This window comes from Erythranthe guttata, chromosome 5 (genome assembly GCF_056151865.1).
Source record: "Erythranthe guttata isolate IM_541 chromosome 5, IM_541, whole genome shotgun sequence".
In the NCBI taxonomy this organism is placed as follows: Eukaryota; Viridiplantae; Streptophyta; class Magnoliopsida; order Lamiales; family Phrymaceae; genus Erythranthe; species Erythranthe guttata.
In genome coordinates, this window is record NC_142537.1 from 16415071 (window position 1) to 16427866 (window position 12796).

At 33.9% G+C, this 12796-nt stretch overlaps 2 protein-coding genes across 9 annotated transcripts; one reads left to right on the plus strand and one right to left on the minus strand.

The window, feature by feature from the left end:
- The first annotated feature begins 2510 nt into the window (after window positions 1-2510).
- On the plus strand, window positions 2511-8301 carry LOC105955132 (uncharacterized). 8 transcript variants are annotated; one of them, XM_012978834.2, is made up of 6 exons: window positions 2511-3047; window positions 4217-4552; window positions 4993-5145; window positions 5735-6069; window positions 6236-6740; window positions 7508-8301. In XM_012978834.2, the coding sequence occupies exons 1-6, from the start codon at window positions 2888-2890 to the stop codon at window positions 7969-7971; spliced, it is 1953 nt and encodes a 650-aa protein (XP_012834288.2). In that variant the 5' UTR covers window positions 2511-2887; the 3' UTR covers window positions 7972-8301. The 8 variants fall into 8 exon arrangements, with proteins under 8 accessions (XP_012834288.2, XP_012834289.2, XP_088673929.1 ...); XM_012978835.2 differs by having other exon boundaries at window positions 2537-3047; window positions 6248-6740; XM_088817803.1 differs by having other exon boundaries at window positions 2599-3047; window positions 4244-4552; window positions 6248-6740.
- A 646-nt stretch (window positions 8302-8947) lies between these two features.
- Window positions 8948-9907, minus strand: LOC105955078 (LURP-one-like protein (DUF567)). Its single transcript, XM_088818272.1, has 2 exons — window positions 9576-9907; window positions 8948-9459 (listed from the first exon to the last, which is right to left on the minus strand). Exons 1-2 carry the CDS (start codon window positions 9864-9866, stop codon window positions 9070-9072), a joined length of 681 nt encoding a protein of 226 aa, XP_088674398.1. The 5' UTR covers window positions 9867-9907; the 3' UTR covers window positions 8948-9069.
- Window positions 9908-12796: the final 2889 nt, after the last annotated feature.

A 12796-nucleotide genomic window follows, 5' to 3' on the forward strand; every position in this document is an offset into this window, starting at 1 on the left:
AAATTTCATGTAAACGCGTTTGTGATTGACATTGCTCTGATGTCACCTTTAATTAGATCAATAATGATCGGGAAGTCAACCTCATCCTACTTATAGTTCCAAAAATATTTCACACTAATGGACTTTATTGTACTTTCCAATGTAGCACAAACCATTCGATTTAGAAATTGATGCATGTATCATTCGTGAACATTGCATCTCATGTTTAAATCTACATTCAATTGTCACTATTTCAGTTAAGAAATAATCCCTAAAGAGGGAATTTTAAAACTTGTTTTTTTCTTGGACTCGTTAATATACAAATAGAAAATGCTATAAGAAATTGTCCTCTCGGCTTTTGCAAAAGAAATTGTCCTCTCGGCTTTTGCAAAATACGATGTTAGATATGTGTACGAGCTACTATGATCACAAAGTATTCTACTGCTACCTGCATTAGTTGATCTCCACGCAACAAAGTAACAAATTTCAACCCCATAAAATTTTCGTATGTTTTTTAATCTCGTGAGACGTTTGTGATTGGCATTGCTCTGATGTCACCTTTAATTAGGGCAATAATGACCGGGAAGTTAACCCCATCCTACTTATAGTTCCAAAAATATTCCACACTCATGGACTTTATTGTACTTTCGAATGTAGCACAAACCATTCGATTTAGAAATTGATGCATGTATTCTTCGTGAACATTGCCTCTCATATTTAAATCTACATTCAATTGTCACTCTATACGACCCATTCTTCACATACGCAAACTCAAAATCATTTCAACAAAAAACTTAATCAAATATTTTCTAAATTCATCAAACATGTCCAACATCTTTAATCAAAGTAAGTCAATAAACACTCAATAAATTCTTACCAACAAAGGAGTCAACAACTCCCTCAACGTTCATTTCTTTAACAGCCACATCCTTATTGTCCTCAATCAGGGGAAATGTGCTTGATCATAAAAGAAATGTTTGTGCCAACCAAAGAAACATTTTTTTTTCTTTGACAATGACCTCAATACTCTCTAACGACAACACATTCATCATATCAAACATCGAAACCATGACATCGTCGTCCGAAAGAAAACACTCACCATACACCTCCGAAATATACGTTAACATTATGTTACGTTTGTTCAACTGTCCATATTTAGAACTCGCAAAATCCAAGAGTGTGTCCCAAGTCAACGACTTGAGCATTTTTTAACAACAACGAAACCTCAAAACCTCAAAACCTCAATAAAATCATCAATGTGGTAGACATCTATACAGAAAAAATGATAATAAACTATACAAACCTTAAACGACTATACTGCATCGGCAAACACAAACATTGACTCCAATTAACCAGAGAAAAGTATCATACATAAGTAAAAGAAACTACATGTAAACAACATAAAACTCACAATACACTCCACTATCAAACAACTTAGGGTTTTCAAATATCATCAAAACTCATAGAGGACTAAAAAGAATTTCAAACTTATTAAGGTTTTCATATCATCATAGTTAAAGAGTTGGGATTTTCAAAATACCGTGACCACAATGACAAGAAGAAATTTAAAGGGATGACGGAAATTTTGGCAATCGCGATTACGATGTAATTAATCATTTCTTTTTTTGCTACAACTAAATAAGTTAGGTTTTTCTATTTATTGTAGTTTTGCAAACATTTACAAGGTGAATAAATTTCAGATACAAGTTGAGGAAGAAGACCAGCAAGACAATGAAACAAATTATTTAAAGTAAATGTGCGGGACTTCCATTAATAAAAAGACCATTTTGGGTATTTTTGAAAATTTACTTCCGTGGCTTAAATTACAAATTACTAACTTTAACAGAATAAACTAACGTTGCCCACTCAGAACCACATGAAGATTATATGCTTATATAACCCCATGCAAGGAGGATTTGTACGTACAACCGATGAAATTTATTGAATAAGATCTCAATTTATATTTGTACAATAAACACCATGCACGCGCGCGCGTACACACACTTACTTCAGCAACAATGGCGTTCTCATATATATTATCAATTTTTGCCACCATCCACGAAAAAAAGATGTGTCAACAACGTGGAAAAATAAAAAATCCTCTTCACCTAAGGGGCATGCATCGGGCCGAGCAAGTAAAAGTCCCGACCACCACCTCAATTCTATACTAATATGGCAGCTAATTGTGCTAATTAAAAATAAAATAGACTTAAAAACTCTATTTATGGCTCCAACTAAACCCTAAATTCTAATTTTAGTCCCAAACATGTATCTTTCGTTAGTCCTAATTAAACGTTCAACTAACGAATTAGACCAAAAGTGTTATAAATTGATAAACTGGTAGTGAAATTTGTTCACCTGGGAACATAAGGGACTAAAAGTAAAATTGCGATAAAATTTAGGGACTAAGAATAAATAAAAAATGTCGTATCTAGTATATGTTGTGTCTACTTTAGAAAAAAGAAAAAAGAAAAATAAAAAATAAAAAATGAAGCATATATAAAGCACGTAGACAAAAAAATAATAATAAAATAATCGGGTTTGACGGGATCACGGTGACGCCACCCGCACTGGAATATACCCCTCTTTTTTTATCTGCTTTTCCCGAAAACTATAAATACTCTAATCTTCTTTCCCCTCATTTTCGTGCCCTAGACTTTCTCTTTCCTCAGCCGCAACATGTCACCCCGCCTGAACTAATCCAATTTAGCCCTTCAAATCGCTCCTCTACTCCACCGGAGCTCCGATCTTCGCCGCCGTTTGCCTCAGCCCCGCTCTCAATTCTGTGAAATCAGCTCGAATTTGAGAGAATTCATTGGGAATATCGTTCTATTCGTGGCTGTTGATTGATATGGAAATATTGTTGAATTTTTTCGGGGTTTTGGCGACTTGGTGTTTCTGGAGGTGAATGGAATCGCCGGTGGAGGTGGTTCTCCCGGCAGCGGTTGCGGAGAGGCTCATGGGATCACAGGAGGGTTTTGGCAGCGGCGGCGGCAGCGGCGGCGGTGTTGCGGTTGGGGAAGTTCGGTGGCATGTGCAAGGTGCATGCAGCTCTGGAGGTAAAAAGGGTGAGTGTTTACATGATCAGCTCCTGTTTTTTATTGAAGTATTTTTTAAAGATTTTTATTTTTATTTTTATTTTTTTGGGTGTGAGAAGTTATCGATTCTTTTTGGAAAGTGGATTTTTGAGGTTCAATTGTCAACCATTAGTTACTCGAAAAGTTGATCTGGATTTATCGACAAATAAAAAAAGTTGATCTGAATTTGTTTATGCCTGTGAATTTTAATAATTAAGCTGAATGTTGTTACACGTTTGATTTGTATGATACAGTCTATTGACCGTCCGTTGTTTTGGTAGTGAGTATCGGTCGAAGTGATATGGTTTGAGAGTTCATTAATTGATTTGCTTCGTGCTTTTATCACTATATAAAGGGGGTATTGTTTGCAAGTCTGTTGGGTGAAATAGAATATAGTAATTGCAGCATTTAAGTGGTACTACGTGTTTATATCATTCCGTAGATATGAGATGATGGTTTGAATATGTTTGACCAGAGAGAACAAGTCGTTTTGGAAACGTATTAAATCAAATTAGTTTCCGGGCTAATTTTTGTTTACACGTGTAAGCTAAATGTTTATTTTATGCTTCTTCTGATTTTCTCCTACTTTGTATGTGATGTTATTTTTTCTTTTAAATGTTGAGGAGACGATACACTCATAAGAAAATACTCCTTTGCGTTTTAAAATGGAAAAAAGTTTACTAAAGCAAAAATTGGTATTCTAAAGTGACAACATGATATGGAAAAGCTACAATTGATGAAACGGTTGTTTAATAATTACTTTTCCTAACTTCAGGTATTTCTAGAATGCCATACACACTCATTCTTCTTGACAGTACTCAGATGAGTGTGAAGGTTTTTTGCTCAATATGATTTTGTAGTTATGCCAAAAGTAATTCGTAATCTACGAAGGGATTATCATGATCTAGGTGCACTGTGAAGGTCATCTTAGATTACCTCTCTCATCTTTTGTTCATAATTTTGCTATATTGAATCCATGTCATTGCTTATGTATTGTGGATAAAAGCCTATTATCTTTGACTTGATGGGTTCCTTGAGGAAAACAAAAAAATAGCATGCATATAGTTTTTTATTTTGATTCCTTGAGTGATAAAGTTATTAAATGATGTATATGTTTCTTCCAATAATATAATGCTTGCCCAAAAATATGATTGTTTCAGATGACATTCATGCTATTAATGTCTCAGCGCCAGATTTTTTGCGGAAGATTCCTGATTCTGAACTTGGTTTGGAGGTTCGTCCACCCTCCAGTTTACACAGTGATGTTATTTCAGATGAACGTGGTTTTGGAAACATGAAGTCTATTTCTTCTACTCTAGATCGAGATGCTAAACCTATAGCGCAGAACTCTGGTAAAGTGGTAAGAAAAAATAGTGGAAGCACTAAGAGATCAGGGATGGTACAGCTGGAAGTTTCTAAAAGTAAATCTGGATTACGTGATGTGAAAGGAATTTCTCCCGAGCTTGCCTCATCATCTGCAAGCTGCAATATATCAGGTACGGCATGTCTTAATAGTTTTGTTGCTATAGCATTTTCAATCTATTATTTAGACTAAAGTGTATATCTTCTTTCGTTTTCTACTCGCTTTTCCTTTTAGAATCTTTCTGGTTCAATGACCTCGTTGTTATGAAATATTAGTAATATCTTCCTATTTAACAAGATCGCTGTTGAGCTTTTAGTATGACAATACTTGGCTTTATCACAAAGCGACAGGTTGATATATGATTGAACTTTATTGCCGCACATCTTTTATGAGGTCTGCTATCAGAAAGGCATATCAACTCACTTATACTTATCTTTTTTTTTTTGGCTGTTATAAGTTTACATCTCTGATTATTAACATTTAGCCATCTTGGCTTTTGTTGTTCTGTTTTTGAGTTTTCAGTTAATTTCTTTAATCTGCACAAGTGACACTTCTCTCCATTTTTTGTTGTAGAGAAAAATCAACTGGTTAAGGAAAGGAACAGTTCGATCAGCAAACGTGGCGACAAAAGAAACAGTAAAGCTAAGAACAAGATAAAATGTGACTTCTCTCTTAAAAATGGCTTGATCGGCTTTAATTCAGCTGCTGGAGGAAATAACTTTTTGGGTATGAAACAGTTCCTCTTTCTATCCAATTCAATGTTTATCATGGGTTTATATCTTGTTCCGCTTGATATAGTTCGAGTGTAGGGTTGTTGACAAATTTCTTTTGGACAAATTGGTAATAGCTTAGCTACCACGCCTACCACCATCAGATACTGAAGCTACAGTTCGTGTTAAACTCGCTTCTTCTCATGATTTCATAATACCAGTACTCGCTTTTGAACAATATTTCTTGAAACACTTAAGTTGTGTGTTATAAAGTATTGACTAAAGTTTTTAATTGGAATTAATATATGTGTGAGAAGCCACTGAGCTATCCTGATTTATTTGATAATCGAATCCTGTATTTGTCTGAAGATCTAATCCTTTCAGCTATTGGTGGTCTCAAGATTCTGGTTCATAGGCGCATGTTCGAAAATGGATGAATTTGTATAATTTTTTTGGCATTATCTGAACAGTTCAATGTACATGATGAAACTATTTGCATTCTCTATTTTCATTTATGGACGATGAAGAATGTTTGTTGTTCACTTATCAATTCTCAAGAAACTACTTTATTAGAGTATTGATCTGACTTTAGGCAAGTTATTCAGGAATATATGGCTTAAAACCTGATGAGTTTGACATCACAAAACATGTCAATGAGCTGTCTTTAGATGAGCTACTCCATGGAAATTATGACTGTCCTGTTGCCAAAGACAAAGGAAAAAAAGCTGCAAATCCGAACACCAGTCTTTTGCAGTCAGTTAGAAGTGCGTGGTCTGTTCTTCAAGCTCCAAAGGTCTCGCCGCCCCAAAATTGTGGTGAGATTGATGGCAGTTGTTTGCGGAATTTTTCGACTGGCTTGGTTACTGTAAGTTCTGCAATAGCCCAAACTGATGGCAACAAAATAGATGGCTGCACCGGAGAGCTGCCTTCCTCTGACAAGGTTTGTCTAAATTTTTGTGTCAACTCTTTTGATGTTATGATGTATTAAACTGGCAGAATAATAAAAACTCGAATTATGCAGATATATGGGAGTTATATTCTTATAAAACTAAGAACGAGTCATACTCGTGAAAATGTATAATATCTGAGTAGTGAATTGACTGCAGTTTCATTTGAAGGTTCAAGAATCTGATGAGAAGATCAAACTTTCTAACATCGCCGATTTCCCGCTACACAAACCAAAAGATGTCTTGGAGCGTCTTGCACTTCCTCCACCGAAGGATTTGGATTTGTTACTTTCAGATACGGGCAAAAATACTTCATCATCAAAAAATAGTACTGATCATCGTCCAGGCAAACAAATTTCTCACAGAACTGGACTTCCACCCTTTCCATGGTCTCATTCTTTTTCCGGGCATAATAAGTTGGGATCTGATGCTGTTAAGCTATCCACAACTCGGACAATATGCCAAGGTAGATGGGTAAAAGTTAAACCCCCTGCTTTTCAGAAAGGTTCTGCTGACTTACTGACAGACTTTGAATCTCTGTCATTTGACCAAAGTTTAGTTCCTTCATCAAGTCTTACATCTAATCATCCAGCAAATGAATTTGCTCCAATTGAAAGGGTTTTATCTGCTTCGGGTGCATGCTCGACCTCAAAGGTCGTTGCAGGTAAATCTCATCTAATTCCTGAATTTTATTAGTTATTATTGTATTTATCAGGATCTCGCTTCTGCTCTTAACGTTCCCATGTATTTCCCATGTATTTCCTGCATACATATTTATCTTCAATATTTTTTTTGTCAAATTTAACTGTCAGCAGCAATATGCATATGAATATTATGAGAATGTCTCCCATCACATCAAATTTGTGGAATTTACAACTTAGGTGTAGGCGTGCTATCTTCGCTGAATATTTGGCCTGTAGGGTACACTTCTGAGGCGTTGCACTGCTGAGACTTGCAATCTATTATTAAATGTTACCGTCATTTCGGTGCAACTTTTTTATGCCTTTCAGTAGCTTCATGTACAACTTTAAGCAGAAAAGTAAGGTAATAGTAACCAATAAGAATTTGTAAAAACATGCTTTGTTTTGAGCAGAACAAAATGCTCTTCACAACTTCATTTATTTACGCAAATAGTTGTTGATCGCACGAATTGAATTAATGTAGAATATCCATCTACAATCAAGAATTTGGTTCATTTGGCAAATGTTTTTTAAGTTGACTCAATAATAATACTTCTCTGTACAATCTTTGTTGGGTGTTCATATAAATTTGTTTCTCGTCTTCCATTTATCATGTGCGATTTAACTCGATTAATTTCTATTAAATGCCAGTTTTGTCCCATACCATTAACTGCGTATGCGGTTCTTTTTACAGACCTTATATGAAATCTCACTTGTCCTTTTCTTTACATTGTTCTCTCGATAACACCAGATGAGCACTCAATTGCTCGTGCTGCTGCTCAAACACTCTTAGACATCGCTGCATTCGCCAAGGGAAATCCATGTGCATCGGTGAAGTCGCTGAAAAGACATCCCCAGACAGCCATTAAAGCTTGCAAGTCGAAAGCAATTGAGCAATCGGATAAACTGCTCGATCAAGCACCGAAATCAACAAAGAGACCAACAAATCCTTTAAAAGGTGAAGGGTTTTCATCCAAGAAGCTCAAACTCTCCACAGACGTAACTACTACTACTAATGGCTACTACATCAGTCATACCGAGCCTGTGAAGAGAGAAACATTCAAACCACCCCCTAGGAAGGTATATAGGGACTCAAATGCAAATACAGATATTTATGGTGCCAACATTGTAAAGAAACCGTTTGCCATGAAAACCCAGAGGAGAGAAGACAAGCCCGCCAGTAGTAAACCGAAGATCTGGAAGTCGTTCGAGTAGAGTGGCTATAAACGTAGAGGCCGCAGCACACAGTTTCTTTCTTTGCTCGTAAATTGTTATTTGATCAGAGTATTTAGGTGCCGATATCATGTACAATTGTTAGATCCTGTATATAGTGTCACCATGTAAAGAGAGAGGTTGTGTTGTGATATTTTCATCCTTGTGTCTTCTTCATGAGAGACGAGAGTTTCGAGATGTTGTACTGTTGTACAATCGTTTTAACGTTTCCGTTGTCTTTGCCTTTGCGCTGGGCAATGGAATATTTATGAGTTGGTCCCAACTCGAAAAGGTGAGGAAGATTCCGACAAAAATTGAGGGGTACTTTGACAATTTAAAATCTCTTTACTAGTTTTGCAGTTTTAAACAAAATGATTGCTATCAAAGGCAACAACAAATGCACATTTGACGGTTTGTTTTATGCTATACTTCGAGAATTTTATTGGGTTATATTTTATCATGCACCTGTATAGATCTATATATATATATATATTTGACACACATCCACACACACACATACACACACATATATATATATATATATATATATATATACACACACTACTCGATGTATTTTACCTGGGTGTATAGCATCTACAATAGCATCTACAGACATACCTTAGCTCGATAAACAAGCAAGTTCGATTTTGTGTAATTTGACTGAGGGCTCTCTTACTCAGCCAACTACGCTACTCTTACAGGCGCTTCGAAGATAGCTAAAAAATTAGAATATTTATTTGAAACACGACTTAAAAATGAATCCATCCAATCAAAATTAGTGGATTTGTTCTGATGTGTTCAAAGTTTACCAAATCATGGCGCCTAGAATACATATGGAAAAACCAGAAGTTTTTCTTTACAACATTACCACGTGTTTGTTAATATTTACAAATCATCGACTTTGTTAGTATGTATCGTCAGAAGACAAAGTAAAATCTACTCTATCGTTCAAATCCTGCAGCTCCCTTACTTTCCTAACTTGTAACAAGATTTGAATTTTTATAAACGCGCAAAAAAAAAAAAAAAAAAAAAAAGAAAAAACCCCAAAACCAAAAACGAAAAAAGAAAAAAACAAGAGAATTTATATAAACTATATCCAAGTCATGATACGAACATTTGATCCAATAATAACACAATAGCCATCGCGAATCTCGAATCGATTCCAGGCCTAACAATCAAATGAAACACTTCCGAACCAAAAGACACACCTCCTCTCGAGCATTCTTTCTTCTTGATCTCAAACATGATATTTCTCGACTCGTCGAAAACCGTACACGATCGGTGTTCATAAGAGCCTTCAATCACGTACACACACTTCTTTTCCGACACCCCATTATAAACATATGCAATAACACTCGGTCTCGTGAACTTCATTATGCTTAGATTTTTCCTCACACAAAAAATAGGTTTCTTGAACGATGAATTTATACCGTCTTTCCCTACTTCATCTCCTTCGTAAATCAGCCAATAGTTGTTCACTATACTCAGCTTCTAACCAATTAAAAAGAAGAAAAAAAATATAAGCCAAAAAAAAAAAATATAGTACTAAGATTAATTAATTAAAACATGGTTAGATATATAATTAATTTCGATATATATAAATATACCTTGGGACGACAAATGGTGAAGATTGGTTCGCCCGAGCCATCCATGAGTACGATTCGATGAGGGCAGCCGGTGTAATTATCGACTCTATAGACTAAACTACCGTCGGAGCCAATCACAGTGAACCCTTTGCAGCTAAAAATAAGTGATTTTCTCCAAACTGTGAGGAAAATAGATTCTAATTTGTTTATCCGATTATTACGAATATTAATAATATTGTCGTCGTCGTTGTTTTCTTGTTCTTCTTGATAATGGTGGACTGTTCTTGATTTAGATTTCAGTAAGAGAAGCATATTGCTATGTGTCTTAATTATGTTTTGTTATAGAGTACTGCAAGATCAAGTGGTCATAGATATTTATAAAGAAGAAGAAAAATAAATTAAACATGTAATTAAAATTTTATTATATATGCTTAATTAATTAATTAAGAGGATATATGGTTGGTGAGAACGTGGCCTGATCTACACCATTGATTACTTAACAACCGATTATATATATATATATATATATATATATATATATATATATATATATATATATATATATATATATATATAGAAAGTGTATATATATAGAATTTTATACCTAGTTTGCATGCATGCATGAGAATTTTACACCGGTGGCAATTCACTTTCCAACATTTTATCTATTTCTCTCAAATAATATTTATTTATTTATTTTACGACGATAATGCATTAAGAAGTTTATGACGAGGGTCGATAATGCAAGACACATGATTTTTAAATTTTTTTAGAGATTTGAGAAATGTTGGGGAACTATAACCCATATTGCCCTTATATTGGTTCCGCCACCGATTCAAATCCACGTGTCAAAATTAATGAAATAGAGTGCATATCGTGACTTTTTATATCCATTTCCAATATCATGTAATGCTCATTGAGTGTAATGATTCAATCAACAGTGTTGGAGAAATTAAAGTGGCACTTGAATTGATATAATTCAGAAAAATTCAATGCTTGGATTCAACTTTTTGGTTAATTAGGACAACATTGGAATAAGAGTTAGGTATATGTCTAAACAAGCTGCTTTCTTGGAAGAAGATTGAGTAATTAGCAGAAGAGACAAATGAACAAAACTAAAATTGAAGAATATAATAATTGGAAAAAAAAAATAAATTAAAGAGGTAAGAGTCTAAGAAAAGATAATCTTGATGTAGAAAATCATTGACCATTTCCTTTGACTACAAAAGAAGAAAAGAAAATATATTTTTCAGCATCCTCTTTTGGAAAATAATAAAATAAACTAACTCAACACATTTGTTGTATTTGAAGTATATAAAAAAATATCTGATAAGGGATGACGTACGCTAGCGGTCGGATCAAGTGAGTTTGTATCAATCAGTGTCGTTCTTAAGAAATTGAGGACCCTAGGCGAGTTTTAAGAATTTGTTAAAAATGGCCCCCGATTTGTATTGTATAATATACACATTAATTCATTCTAATGAGCACGTCTGGACAAGATACTTTGATTAATAGTTAGGATTTTTGGGAAAGCATGATTAAAATATTGACGAAGTTAAGGTAAATAAAAAGTTATAAAAAATTTGATACAAGAACTCAATATCTAACTAATTGTAATTGATCTAAGACATTTCATTCACATCAAATGCTAGAATAATGTAAGAATTTACAATAAATACTTGACCTATGTAAAATAATATATTTATAGTTATTCAAATTGTTTAACTATTTTTTAAATTTGAAGTATCATTTAATATTATGCCTAGTATATATATAAACATTATTTGGGGCCCCCTATTTTTTCTAAAAATCAGGAGCACGAAGCGGCCGCCTCTTTCGCCTATAGTTAGAACCGGCTCTGGTGTCAATTGACCCAAATTTGAATTCCCTTACTAACGATCCATAAATCGAGTTTGTCACACATAGTTAGTCTGGTGTGGTTTATGTCTCTCGTATAATTTACAAACTATTATACGAGAGCTGAAAACAGAAGAAAATATGTCTCTCGTATAATTTACAAATCGAATTCGACTACAACATTTTTTCGAGAAAACCAAAAAACCCTAATTATTCAATTACTCATTTCTCACGTAGAGTTCTCTCTATAACTAATCTATATATGGTCAAAGAAGACCAAAAACTGAACATACCAGAAAAAAATATCATATGATATATTAATTTAAGTTTCATATCACTGCACAACTGTTGTACCACGATGCTGTCTATCATTGGCGATTATATTAATTAATATTAATATTATAATTTATTAACTGACGTGGCAGATTGTTGTCTACACACGTTTCATGTAATAAAACAAAAAATTAAAAAAAGAAAGATGAGAAATCTTTTTCCCATTTTCCCAGCAAGATCTTCCCTCTTGTTGTGGTCTGTGAAAAACAAGACAAATAATTCTATGGGTTTCTACTAATACTTCATGTACACGTGGATTTTGTATATATAATTAAAATAGGTTAGATCTATATTGGGAGACAAGTTAATAATTAAAAGGGTAATTTGCTCTAGAGAAAATATCGTTATGTGTGTTTATTAATTAATTAGTATTAGTAAGACAACTCAAAATTGGTCTTTTTGCCCGGGCAGGCGGGTAATAGTATAATATTAGACCGACTAGAGTATAATCTCGATAAATTAATCATTTTGTTTAAATAATAATTTATTCTGGTAAGGCTCAATAAAAAATATAGTACCGATTGTATTAATTTATAGAAGTTTAAACATAACCTCAATAAATTAATACACAATAAATTAATACACAATAAATTAATAACCTCATTTAAATTAATAATCTATTAATAGAATATTATTTTTCTGGTCCCGATTTGAGGAGAACATGAGTTATCAAAAAAAAAAAAAAAAAGACTTGAGGAGAACATGCTAAATTAATATTTTGATAAATTAATAAAATTTGATTGATCTGAATAATTATTAATTTTTTGATATTTAAGTGTAGTAGATGTACAGATATGTGCAGCCTAATATGTTAATTGTAATTACAAGTAGGGGTGGATTCGGTACGGTTGCCAAACATTTAGCTCAATACCGTGTACCTACCGTACATTGCGGTATTGAAAAAATTCATACCGTTACCGTACCAAAAACTTCGGTATACCAATGTTCGGTATACCGTTATTTTCGGTACGGCAAAATCGGTACGTGGTATTTATCGTACTAGGTGATGCATCAAAGATTAAAGAACAAATGACTTAATATATATATATATA